We start from the raw sequence: 14,406 nt of genomic DNA on the forward strand, positions 1-14,406 counted from the left end.
AGTTATGTGTTTATGGTCTATCAGTTTTGCAACACAGAACTTGTCTTAATACCATTTGTCGTTCCTTTGCAATTACTGAGCTGCTTGGAGAATTTTGCGTATAGGTTTTGCACTGACCCCTCAGGCCTTGCATATATGTTACGCTCCCTGTCCTTGTTTCTATAATTATTATACCCTGGCTGTGAAAGAGAGGGGAGGGGATAAGTTGTTTTACCCTTGCCCATGCATCTGTGTTTCCGTCTGTAACAATTTTTTTGTCACAGTTTTCTCCACAACTACTCATCTCAGCAGCTTGAGACTTTAATACATTCTTCCTGTAGGTTTGCCATATCGTGGGATTCATTTTTTGAAATATTCGATAAACAACTCCCTGTTTACCTAGGACTTTGTTTATTTTTATTTTATTATTATTATGATGATTGAAAGCTGAGGTAAGCTGAGGTATCATTTCTTATTTGTTAGATTGTGTATGCTTTATATGAACTTCATGCATTAAGGTCCAGTCCATATAAAATTCTGACACTACCTATGGTAAGGTGATTCATACTGTAGAAAACTCATCGAACAAACGATGCTTTTTCAGTATACATATATATTTATGTGACAGTTGTCCTTTCTGTATTTAGATCTGTACTTTTGAGAGAACTACACTTCAATCTCCCACTAAAATCAACCAAATCAAACCAAATCAAGAAAGATAACTCTTGCAAACTGCTAATTTCATGTACAATCTATATAAATTTTATCTCAAAAGTGCAACACCCAAATGAAAAACTAAGACTGGTTATGTGGTCTATAGCTGTTTCTGAAGAAGAAATAAGAAGTGAATTTGGTGTGTTTTTGACATGCATGAATCATCTACCGTCTGATTTTTATGAAGACTGCTACATCAAAAAACAATAATGTATATATCATTAATTTTTTTTCCAGGGTGCAGGATGCCTTAGCCTGTTTTATCTTGGCAGCCAGGAATTATATTGATAAAGGTGCTGCTGTAAGTATGTGTAATATATAAAAATAGGAGATGTGGTATGAGATAGTCATCCACCTAATGCCAAGCAACAAACAATTCAATTTCTAATATACCTTATTTTAGTCCACCTTTTATATAGGCAAGATATATCTTGTTAGAATTATATTATTCTCCAACTCAATGAGTGGTTGGTATTTGGGAATCACCTAGTCTGTTCGTCTGAATTGCATCACAGTAACCTCAGCTCCCAATTGACGGTTTTAAATTTGGTATGTCGCTTTATTTGAATATGGCATATATTATAAGTGATTTTAGTTAATGCCCAAAAACATATTCCCGTTTTGTTGGACTTAGTTTTATTTTACTATACTGAATGATGTAGAAAATTTTTGTCACTAAAATCACAGATGCTACTGGATAGATTGATTTTAAATGTATTTTGTAGCTTTATATAGATGGGGAATACATTGTAAATAATTTTGGTTGCTGTCCAATATCAACATCCTTTTTCTTGGGACTTGTATGAGTGAAAGTATATTTATCATGACAGGTTTTTCAGCCTCCTGTTTTCTTTCAGGATCAGCACACTATACTGAGATCATGGGCCATTAAAGATTTCTGTTTTCTTTCAGGATCAGCACACTATACTGAGATCATGGGCCATTAAAGATTTTGCTCCAGATTGTCCACAATATGTACAGATCTTCAGACCTGAGAATAAATTCCATGTTAAATTTGCTGGTAGGAATTGATGTATATTTGATGGCATTGATTAAATTTGCATTTACATCTGTACTTGCATTTACATTTACATTTTACATTTACAGCTTCATACTTACATCTTCATTTAACATTTTACATTTACATTTACACTATAGGAAATGGTTGGTAAATGTTTACACTACCAATAGTTCACTTTACAGTACTGTCATTTACAGTAATGCTACAGTACTAATACTGACAGTACTGTTGCGTTACTGAATTTTACAGTACTGTTTCATTACAGAATTTTACAGTACCGTTGCATTACAGAATTTTACAGTACTGTTTCATTACTGAATTTTACAGTACTGTTCCATTACTGAATTTTATAGTACTGTTCCATTACTGTCATTTACAGTACTGTTCCATTACTGAATTTCACAGTACTTTTTCTATACTGAAGTTTACAGGACATTTTCAGTACTGTGTTAAATAGTACATTTTCAGTACGGTATTTTTCAGTAAGTTTTAAGTATTGTGTTTTACAGTATTGTTTCAGTACTACATTTTTCAGTATAATTCCAGTAATGTTTACTATGAACTGCAGGTCTGCCTTTGAAGATCGCATAGACAATTTCAAAAATACATGTTTGACTTTGTTGTCTTATGCAACGTCACAATATTTATAACGTTATCAGGACCTTGACATCATCTCTTTTTCATTACTTTGACAAACATTACAGTACTGTTAGGAATGATAAATACTAAACTATAAAGGCTGATCCGATGGTGTGCTGTTAAAATACTAAAAAATGAAAGCTTTATAGAAAATCAATGGATTTTTGGCCCTCCTTCTTCAGTCATGTTTCGCAACCGTTCTGGACTTACCGCTAAATTGACTAGCTCAGGTTAAATAAAAACTTGGATTTCAGTTGAAAATAAATGGTTGCAGTGATTTCGAAATAAACCTGTAAGTGACACAGTTGACGTCAACAATGAAAAACAATGCAGAAACAAAGTACTACGTCCCGTGTTCTTGTGAATAGCATCTTGGCCGATCCTTGGCCCTCAAATGGAGTATAGGCAAACCACCGTGGCACTCTAGGGGTTAAGTGGTTTCTATTATCTTGAATATGAATGATATATTAAAATATATTTAAGAAAGGCTAGATCATACCCGTCACACTGTCAACTAAGAGAAATGATCAGAAACAGATTCAATTTGATCGATGATTTATGTTACGTATTGCAGCTGGTATGATTGTTAATGGAGCAAGTTTAGGATCGTATTGTATTACTTTTTCGACAATTTCAGCAAAACTGCAACATTCACATAAAATCAAAGATGTCTGTCAAAATGATTATCTTTTGCAAAGGATATGTAGCTAAAGATATATCATTTTGATGACCAATTTTTCAGAAATACGAAGAGCAACATTTCGACGTATGTGTTGCAGCAAGTTAGAACACAATAACATGTATGTCAATAATGAAAAATGCAACACATCCAATCTTATACAGGACAAAATAAACTAGATAGCAATATTTAACCAATTAAAATAGAGAAAAATCGAAATTTTTATATGCATGATGCATCTATCAACTTGCTAAAGGCTTAAATTTTGCCTTTTCAATAATTTTCTGAAATATGATTTATTAGAATGAAAGACACCTTACTCTATATCCTTTGAAAATGGTAATAACTTTGGTAGTCATCTTTGTATTTTTGCTCAAATTGTTGAAAAAGTAAAATGAATGTGCCCATGATCCTCAACTTGCTTCATTCTCGATCAAGCTACAGGACTTGACATGATCAGTTTACGATCATTTCTCTCACCTGACAGTATGAGGAGGTGTACATATGGCATTGCAGTAGTGCACCATAATACAATAAAGGTGTCTACTGCAATATCCAATGCTTAAACCGTCAAAATGTTTCCCCAACATGGCCTTGCCCTTGACCCACTTGGTATTGGAGTGTAAGCATCTCATTGACAGACATTTTAGTAATCATCTGGTTGAAATAATAAATTCATGAAATCTAGGCCGACATCACAGTTCCAACTTCATCTATGGGAAAGCTTGACAAGCCGCTTCTACTTTATAAAATGCAATGATATTCATATAATTGGATAATCACCAAATACTGAGGATGTTCCACGGGTTGGTAACCCCTTTTTAGCTCACTTGGGCCAAAGGTTACTCTCAGTACCATAGAATTTCAGCTTAGCCAACAAGTATAAAATGATTTACAAGATCAAAATATTGCTGAAATACTATCTATATATTTCAACCATTCATTAATTACCAGCAACTTAGTGAGTGTTGTATGTTCAATATGAATGGACTTGTCTTAAATCAGACTGATCTTCCTGTTTTTGTTTTTTTTTTTTATCATTTTAATACTTACGTATACATAGAGATACAAACAAACATGTCCATAAAAAATTTTGAAAATTGAACAAAGAACAAACTGAAATAGGAAGATAGTAAGAAGGCATGTCTATTGATCCCCTATATGCAAAGTGGGTACTCTTGTAATCATGTTATTAGTAAAACATGATGTACTTTTGTTTATAAGATAAGTTACTGAATGACATACACATCACTTCTGCAATTACCTTTAAATTCTTGGACCGTGTGTACAACACATATTTTTTTTTGGCATATAAATATCAACAGTATCTAATGATATGCAAAAAAAAGATAGAAATTTTTCTTTTCCCGATGTTTTAAAGCTACTATGTTTTCCTCTTCATAGCAATATGTTTATTGATTTTCCGTTTTGATACAGTTGGTAAAACAATCTCAGCAGGGTCCTGTTTCACGAAAAAAAAAATCTATTTTCTTTGCTAAACTCTTGCTTTTCATGGTTTACATCAAGGAGTTGATGACGTTACAAACATTGTGACCTCACATTTTAAAAACAACAAAGTCAAATATGTATTTCTCAAAATGTTTATGTGATCTTCAAATATACTATGTCAGTGTTTAATATTTCTGATAAATACACAGTGTTTAGGTACACCTACAACTTAGTGAAATGTACTACTGTACTTGTACTTAACCCTTATAATGCCAAAGAGCCTATATATAGGCTTTTCATACTCCCGAATTTTGCCAAGAGCCTATATACAGGCTTAGCAACTGTTGTCTACACATTCAGCAAGTTGATTGTTCTGCAATAATGTCATTGACATCACAGTTCTGAACATGATGATGCATGGGGTGCTTCACAGGGTAGACTATACATATTAAAAATACGCCAAAAAATTCCTTGCAAATTTTGTTCTTATTTCTACTCGTTGTTTTCTATTGATTAAATATTCACATTTCATTTACTTGTGTTTGATTTTACCTTCAGTGCAATCTATTTAAATCAACATGTATTCTTCATGTGTTTCGTACAGGAAAAAATAGAAAAAAACGTGTAAAAGAAATAACAAAAAAAAAAGCAAAACAGAAAAATGATGATAAATTTAAACAATATGAACATATAATTTCAACTATACATTATGTACATGTATTTATTATTGATAGAATTGCAAATATTGCACAATGATTTCACTCAAAGTTGACATTGATTGCATGGAACATTTTGTTAGATGAACATATGATTATGAAAATTAATTATCTCACATGTACTAGCACCAAGTATTCACTAATTAGGGAAAAGAGAACATTGGCATGAATGTTATTTATTTCCTAGAGGTTTTATCATTTTTTTAGGATTCCTTTAAATGTCCCAAATAAAATAATTAGGTTGTTTATCTTTATAGTACGAACGTTCTTACTTCTATTTGTTTTTAAACTGTACTTATTTAATGGATATGAAATTCAACTTACTTCTTCTTAGATGTTTTAATGGCTTATTATATCCTTTTCAAATAAGTATCAGTGTAGATATAGCAGCTTGTGAAATCTTTTTGTGTGCTAACTATAGGTTTAAGTATTAGAAAGGTTTAATTTGGTGAATAAGATTTATTTAGAAAATTGACAAGTTGAAAACACTTCTCGTGAAATTTCTAATTATGTTCTTTTTACATTTTTTCACTTTTTTTTCTTTCCTATTTTTGGGGTACATTTTCATGTATGTAAGCGAGTCAAACATATATGTACTAAGTTGACAACTTGACAGTATAAAGTATATTCGAAAAACATCCAAATGATGAATAGTTTATGTCTATGTCTTTCTGCATTTGATCACCCCACCGTTGCGCCCTTTCTTGTGACGTTAGGTTATTGTCGACGTCATAAGCAGGACAGTTGAATTTGAATCTTCAAATTCTTCCATGGCAAAATAAAGGAAAAGCCTTGGCACTTAAAGGGTTGAAAATGTAACTTACTGAAAGGATACTGTTACAAACACAATACTGAAAAAGTATTGTAAAATTCAGTAATGGATCAGTACTCTAAAATTCAGTAATGAAACAATCCTGTAAAATTCAGTAATAGAATAGTACTGTAAAATTCTGTTATGAAACAGTACTGTAAATTCAGTAAAGGGACAGTACTGTAAAATTCAGTAATAGAACAGTACTGTAAAATTCAGTAAAGGGACGGTATTGTAAAATTCAGTAATGGAACAGTACTGTAAAATTCAGTAATGAAACAGTACTGTAAGTAACAGTAATGAAACAGTACAGTAAGTAACAGTAATGAAACAGTACTGTAAGTAACAGTAATGTAACATTACTGTAAAAGACAGTACTGTTTCAGTAGTCATTATAACAGTACAGTTTCAGTACAAAATAGAAATGTGTTAGTTAAATGTTTGTAAATTATTGGTAATGTATTATATAATTATGTGTTAGGTTTAATAGGATATTTTTCGGGGATGGGTGGTGAGCGTAATTTTTCAACTTGTACATTATTAATATATTTATTTGTATATGTCCAATATTTTGTCCATTATGTGTTTATCTATGGAGTTAACATTTAAGAAATGTAGCTACAATAAAAAATTGTATCTGTCTGTTTTATTAAGAAAAATGTGTCTTTTAGTTCCTTTCTTTTTATTTTGAGAAAAGTACATACAATTTATGAATTTTGTGGAAAATGTGATCATTTATAAAACGCAATTTACACTCAATTTATCAGTTGCTCTAATTTCACCCAGATAATATCTATTTCTTAATAAAGCACTTTCAGTATGGTAACTGTCTATTACTTCTATTAGCACCTATAAGTTTGAACTATGGTGACATAGAATCTATTTGACCATGTGATATGTACAAAAAGGTTTGGAGATTTTATAATTCAAGTAATCCTGCTCATTGATTGGTCAGCTTGATGGATCATATCCTGATTGTGAACGATATGAATTTTATACCTCAGTACTAAGAATTCATTCCCAATTTATTTATGAATTATAGACCTTTGACATGGTCAATATGTTATACATTGACTTGTTCAGATTATATTGACCAAGAACAAAGTCTGAGGTCAACATGATGTGTATGGGTCCATTTATAATGTATTGCTTGAGCAAAAGTTCTTTAAAATGTATATGATACAATTTTAGGATTTGCCTATGAGGTATTGATCTATTTGTTCTCAAATAACATTTGACTTGGTTAATGCACCACTAAGCTAATGTCTCGCCTAAAGGGAATATGTGAGACTTCCTTAACCCGCTGTGCATCTGCTATAAAAGTTCAAAGACCACTTCCTAACTGCATATGTCATATCTGAAATACATCACTTCCAACTGAAGGATTTTGAGCCATTTATGTTTCAGAGTATCTACATATAGGATATGTATGTCTCGTCACGTGACCCTGTGATTTCATGAGATTGGGTCCTAGTCTACCATTCAAAAGCATGGAAACTTGTCATTTAGAGAGCATTGAGTTCAGTGTTGAGGGCAAAACATCTTTTTGTGTAAGAAATACTGATAAAAAATAAATATATATAAAGGTATTAAGAAAAAACATAAAATAGAAGATTTTGCATTGTTATACAGTGTTTTGAGTACCCGTAAGTAAACAATAAAATGCAGATTGGTCTTCGGTTTTCAATACGTTCTATGTCATAAATTCCGGTAAAGAAAATGAAACTAGAACAAGACTTAAATACCATATGGAGGCCATCACTGACAATCCCTCACTATTTCATATTTACATATCTGTTTATTTTTTGTCTACTGCTTCTCTTTCCTCCATAATTGTATGAGTAATGTTTAAGTCTGTATCTATATTTGGAAGTGTAGTGCAAATACATTTTTAGATATAAACATAAAAATAGCAACAACGGCTTCACAGTCACATGACATATCATTAAAATCATGGATAGCCTTGGAAGCACTAAGGGCCAGTCGTCAGTCTGACAGGAAGTTATGTCCTGGGGAACTTTTCAAACTGAGCTCTATGTTTTTGTATCTTCTTCACTAAAATGCATTTATTATTATATGGTCATCAATATAATAATATTATACTTAGATTCAAATTATTTTTAGCATAAATGTACTGGTAGGTCTTTCTGGCTAGAAAAAGGCCTAAATACAAACATTAAGTACTAATGGTCTCACTAATTATAGCGACAATAGGTGTCAAGAAGCATCAAGAAGTGTCATTATATCTAGAAAAAAAACACAAAAGGAGAATAATGGCGACAAGAAGATTGTTAAATATGAATCGTGAGGGTTAACATGTATGAATATATCTATATATTGGAGTTCAACTTTGTCCTCTTAAGACAACACCTGTCTCTTATGACGTAAATAGCATACATCAAATTGACAATAAATTAGTTATTCTATGGTAAATTATTTTACCATGTAATATCTGTATTTTTTATTATAAGTAAATTACTAACAATTAGCACCAAAAGAAATGGACGCACTATTATTAATATTCCTCATGTTTAATAAATGTTTCAAATGAAAACTAAATATAAAACAAATTATGCCAGATGTTTTGATGCCACATACACAGGAAAAATTGTACCATATGTTTACATATGTTTTTAAACATATCATAACATATGCTTAGGACCAATATGGAAATTTATGTTTTTGTGCCTATAAAATCGTGGGAAAACAAATTTTTTTTTCCAAATCATATGAAAACATACGTTTTTTTATTTAACTTTTCTTCATGAATTATTTGTTAGTCCTGAACAAATGTTTTTCATATGTTTTTATGGTGGTCCTTAACATGTGAAGAGCATATGAGAAATGTATGTTGCATTTTTTCCTGTGTATTAGGCCTTGATTGTTGTTTCCCCAAACCTGACCCTACCAAAAAAGTTTGGATAGGCCAGTAGGCAACAAATAATATTTTTATCTGAGCAGGTAAAATTTAAACATGTTATGTATCTCAAATGCATTTTGAATAGAAAACAAAAGTAAATTTTCTGTCTAAACATTTGATAAAAAATGTTTGGGTAGATGGAGTTTTACTGGGTCTGTCATTATCAGGAAACAAAGAAAGTTTTATTTTTGGCCTTACAGTATGTACTATTGTGTGGTTTATTTTTTAATAGAATAAAAGTTCTATTACATAATTCACATATGTGCATACTTTTATATTATGTGGTATTTTAGTTTCTTTTTAAGTAGCACTCCAGGTAAGAATCATGCAAAATTTGATATATGGTTGGAAAACCTACATATTTTCATTTTTGATATTTTGTTTAAAATGCTTTAGTAAACATAAATTAACATTTGGTTTTTCATATAACCCATGCTCATAGGAGATAAAAATTGTATAGAATACACTGTAGAATTCAAAAGTAAGGGAGATAACTCTGTAAAGGACACTCAAATACAATAGAATCTATTGGATTTTCAATGTTGGTTATCTCCTAAGAGCATGCAGATTTGAATGAATAATTACACTTTTCGTAATATAAACCCACAAAACAACTTAATTACAAAAATAAAAATATGTTGCCTTTTTTGGGGTGTATCACATTTTTCAAATTTTGCATGATTCTTACAAAGACAGCTACTTAACTTTTTACCTGCATCACCAACAATAAAAGTGAGTCATGGAGTTGGACTGAGCCACCTTTGGTCTCTTTACAATATAGACAGTACATACTTTGTGTAATCAGTAATCTAAATTGTATTGAACTTGTACAAACTTTGCACAGTGTTTCCATACATATTTAAGATGTGCACTCCTATTATTGACAGAATTTATAAATATTTAACACAGAATTTAACCTATTGAACTTAGCCATTCACTTCCATAAGTACATACTTTAAGTACCGAGTTGTTTGCAACCCAGACTGTACAAGTTTTTAGCTTGTACCTGAACTCAAAGAATGGGTGTTATATCCTATTGTCCATCTGTCATTCTATCCATCATAATTTCGTTGCAATTATCTTGGCTCCCAGTAGTTGGATTGATTTCAAACTTTGTGTATGGCATGATACAGATTGGGTTTACTTTTAGACTTGCTACAAGTCCCTCTCTTTATATTAAAGAATATATGAAAAAGTTCATTGATTGCATGTATTCCTCTGATAGCAAATCTATTAATTATTACGGGAGAGAGGAAATTAGTAGTGGTGTTATCAGAGAGGGTAAGTACATAGATTTCCTGTGTCATATGTATACAATAAAGAGGGACTTGTTACAAGTCTAGGTTTACTTTGTAAATGATTTTGGTTGCTCTACCATATCAACTGCCTGTATGAGTGGAGGTATGCCTAGCACAACAATGTATGCAACATTCAATGTTTAGATACTGTGAAGATACTATTGTGCATGGGGTACCAATTTTGTGGTTTTCAATGTAGGCCAAAGCACGAAATTTTGATTCCCAAAGAAAAGGGGAATCCCATTGATGTGTATTAAAAAAATCTCAAAACCACTAATTCAAGAATTCACAAACTTGTGTTTCTTCTCAAATCCACAAAAATTGGTATCAACGAATTAAAGTACTTTCACAGTATTGGAAATACATATGTGCTGACAAATTAGTTAATAATGATAGTACAGGTTCATACATGTAATCTGTCTTGTTATATTTTAGCTTGATGCAGTTGTGGAATAACTTCAAGTTACTTTGGACCCACATCTTGTACAAGCTATGTTGAATTGTTTAAATTTCAAAATTATTTACATAACATGCTTAAGATCTCAAAGAACAGTAAGTTTCCGCCCATTAACAATAATGAAATGTAGCATTTATTTGGGTGGAGTTTGTGTGTAATGACTCATTAACAAACAATCTAACAGAATTTATTGATATAAATTGCCTCATTGTTCAAAATAACTCCCTTTTCCGGTAAATATTTTCCTCTCGTCATTTTTAATCATTGACATTTTGATTGGGGTTTGTTGTTATTTATGTTATATATACCTACTAAAGTCTGAGCTTGAATCTAATTATAAAGCAAAAGTAAGATTTGGATAGGTGATCGACAAAAAGGTGATTTTTGATTGGTTATTAAGCTACCTTCTTTGTTGGAGGTTTATAGTGATCATGTGGTCTGTATATTCGTGGAATTGGAGGTATCCTTCTGTGAGTTTTGCTCATTGTTTTCATGTAAGAAGTAAAATGCATCGAAAAATTTTGAATTACAATTTTTTTATCAAATTTTCAAATAATTAAATCTGATTCTGCACTTCAAAGTGTAAAGGATTGTTTCAGGTGTGTTTTGAATGTATATCAGCAGTTGAAAGATAAGCAAAATTTGTTTGATATATCTCAATCTCTGCCTGATTTATACATGGTTTTGATGAGAAAGATAACAATTATTCTGTATTTTATTTTTCAGAACATGTAGTGTGTGAAGATGAGTTTAAATATGCTTTACTTGCCAACAATTGTCTGTGTTCAGCAACTTCTACTTTAGTAACATTACTTATACACACTTCTAGAGGACAGTAAGTTTTTGTAATGTATAGGAGGGAGGTCACAGGTTTATAAACAGGCAAATGTGCTACACATGAAAATCATATGGTTTGCATCATATGATTATCACATGAATTGAGCACCATATGATTATCATATGTGGCACATTTGGCTGTGTATACCAATGACTTTGAGTGAATTTTACAGTGTGTTTATTTGGTTTTTCAGTAACTTAATGTAGCATTTATTTGGATAGAGTTGGTGTGTAATGACTAATGAATAAACAATCAAACGATTTTCATTAATATAATTTGACTCATTTTACAAAAAAAAACACCCTTTGCTGTTAATATTTCCCTCTCCTCATTTTTAATAAATGACTTTTTGATTGGTTATTATTGTGTATGTTGTTATGACCTTGAATTAAAGGGGACTGGTTAAGGCCTTATGAAACTAGTTATACCAAACGGCAGACATGTGCCTGTCCACACTGAATAAATTTTTGAGTGAGGCATTTATAAAATGTACCAGTCTTTAAAAGATGTGAAATATTTGTACCAGTTTTATGATATTGTGAAATATCTGATGTCAGTCACACTTTCATTTTTTTTCACTACTTTCCCCACATGGCCATTTTCCAATGTTGATAGGTATCCATATTAAATATCTGAATTACAATTTTGACAAAATGATAAATTTTCTTGTTTGGATTTTATCAACATATAATAATGTTTACCATCTACATTCTCTTTTAAGAGAGGGACAAACTTCAACAGAAGATTGGCAGCAGCTTTATGGAGAACGTTCAGGAAATGAAATTTATAGCATTAAATTAGAAGACAGCACAAAATTCTTCAAAGAATATGAAGGCAAAAGCTTTACCTATGCTTCATTCCATGCTCACAGAAGGTAATTTTACCTATGCTTCATTCCATGCTCACAGAAGGTAAAAGCTTTACCTATGCTTCATTCCATGCTCACAGATGGTAATTTTACCTATGCTTCATTCCATGCTCACAGAAGGTAAAAGCTTTACCTATGCTTCATTCCATGCTCACAGAAGGTAAAAGCTTTACTTATGCTTCATTCCATGCTCACAGAGGGTAATTTTTTCACATAGAAAGCATATTATCATCTATATATACTTTCATCAGTAAAAGGTTTGTTCGTATGAATTGATACAAGTTTTAAACCCTGCCTCATATTATATGATATGGTTCAAAAAGTTGTGTTTCTATCCCCCAACCTTTTCGAGGTGAAAACTTGAGAACTGATCAATGATTTTTTTTAAACTTTGCACAGTTGATTAGTATCATAAAATACAGGTTAAGTTAAATTTTCAGCAAAATCCAAAGTGATATTTTCAAGCTTTGAACATTTTGCTCTCCACTTTTTTTTTCACTTTTAAATGTGGCAGGGTATCACTTGTTATTCCACTGATGCCCTATTTTTACACTTAATAAAAGTAAAATATTATGGATCTTTTAACAGGCTTTGAAACAACCCATCTAAACTGACAAGTAGAGACAAACAAATCTTGTTCCAAATTCTAGTGAAAAAAAATTACAAGCTGAAGCAAAACAATGTTTACCTACTTTACACTCTTTCAGCATCTATATAATCACTTAAGTAGTACTCCATCTAAGAATCATGCAAATTTTGTAGTATGTGATACACCTCAAAAAAGGCTTCATATTTTTATTTTTGTTATTAAGTTGCTATATAAGTCTTTATTATTCATTCCAATCTGTCTGCTCTTAAGAGATAATCCACATGGAAAATCAAAATTCTATTGTACTTTAGTGTCATTTACAGAGTTATCTCCCTTAATTTTGAATTTTACAGTACATTCCATACATTTTTTTATCTCCCAAGAACAAGGGTTATATGAAAAGGCATATGTCAATTTCTGTTTACTATAACGATTTAGGCAAAATATCAAAAATAAAAATTTGTAGGCTTTCCAACCATGAATCGCATTTTGCACAATTTTTAGCTTGAATGTTACTTAATATTTGCACAAATCTAAATATTTACAAAAGGTTCTAAAGTCTCAATAATAGAACAATTCAGATACATCAGAATCCAAGTACATGGGCTGAACACAGTGATAATCTACAAACAAAACATAGCAAAGAGAATGAAATACAATTACAAATAAAAATTGAAAACAAGGGAAACAAGACAGCATAAAAAAATACAAAAGCACTAGCAACATAAAGTACAAAAAATCGTCCCATGGAAGTGGTTTTCTTGGTCTTCTCAATATTGTTATCTTGCCAAGTAATAATAGAAGGAAGGGATATGAGTGGGAATAGCAGTTACTCATGTTCTTTTTTTACTTTTCTCAGGTTTGGAGTAAGCCTGATAGGAGTCCAACAAGATCTCCCAGACTCCACAATACAACTTAATCCAGGGCCTAGACACATCATGAAGAAATCTGACACTTGTTTTTATATGAATATAACCAAAGAGGAGAATACACAAACATTCCATGTGGCCCATTCCATAGAGGATGTCACAGCTAAAGGTGATGCCATTAGTCTACCAGAGGCTACCAAGCAGGTGTCTAAGGTGGCTTCAGTTGTGGCTAATGTGGGTAAGTATGGATTAACTTGTGAAGAGAAGAAAACTTGAAATCCTTAAGTCGGTCTTCCAGAGGTCTTAGGTGGCCTCAGTTGTGGCTTATGTGGGTAAGTATGGATTATCTTGTGAAGAGAAGAAAACTTGAAATCCTTAAGTCAGTCTTCCAGAGGTCTTAGGTGGCTTCAGTTGTGGCTAATGTGGGTAAGTATGGATTAACTTGTGAAGAGAAGAAAACTTGAAATCTTTAAGTCAGTCTTCCAGAGGTCTAAGGTGGCTTCAGTTGTGGCTAATGTGGGTAAGTATGGATTAACTTGTGAAGAGAAGAAAACTTGAA

The 14,406-nt window shown here is 31.7% G+C and overlaps 1 protein-coding gene and 1 long non-coding RNA gene across 2 annotated transcripts in view; one reads left to right on the forward strand and one right to left on the reverse strand.

The window, feature by feature from the left end:
• Window positions 1–14,406, forward strand: part of LOC148612168 (potassium channel subfamily T member 2-like) — a 94,238-nt gene that overhangs the window by 50,143 nt on the left and 29,689 nt on the right. The window contains exons 12-16 of the mRNA XM_088593365.1: window positions 931–994; window positions 1,606–1,714; window positions 11,410–11,518; window positions 12,243–12,395; window positions 13,838–14,085. Coding sequence (XP_088449491.1) covers window positions 931–994; window positions 1,606–1,714; window positions 11,410–11,518; window positions 12,243–12,395; window positions 13,838–14,085 — 683 coding nt within the window. The remainder of the gene's footprint in view (window positions 1–930; window positions 995–1,605; window positions 1,715–11,409; window positions 11,519–12,242; window positions 12,396–13,837; window positions 14,086–14,406) is intronic.
• The window catches only part of LOC148612169 (uncharacterized), a 34,584-nt gene that overhangs the window by 1,426 nt on the left and 18,752 nt on the right, over window positions 1–14,406 (reverse strand). The gene's annotated exons all lie outside the window — the stretch shown is intronic.

This window comes from Perna viridis, chromosome 7 (assembly GCF_037379345.1).
Source record: "Perna viridis isolate PV_CMFRI_1.1 ecotype Kerala chromosome 7, ASM3737934v1, whole genome shotgun sequence".
NCBI lineage: Eukaryota > Metazoa > Mollusca > Bivalvia > Mytilida > Mytilidae > Perna > Perna viridis.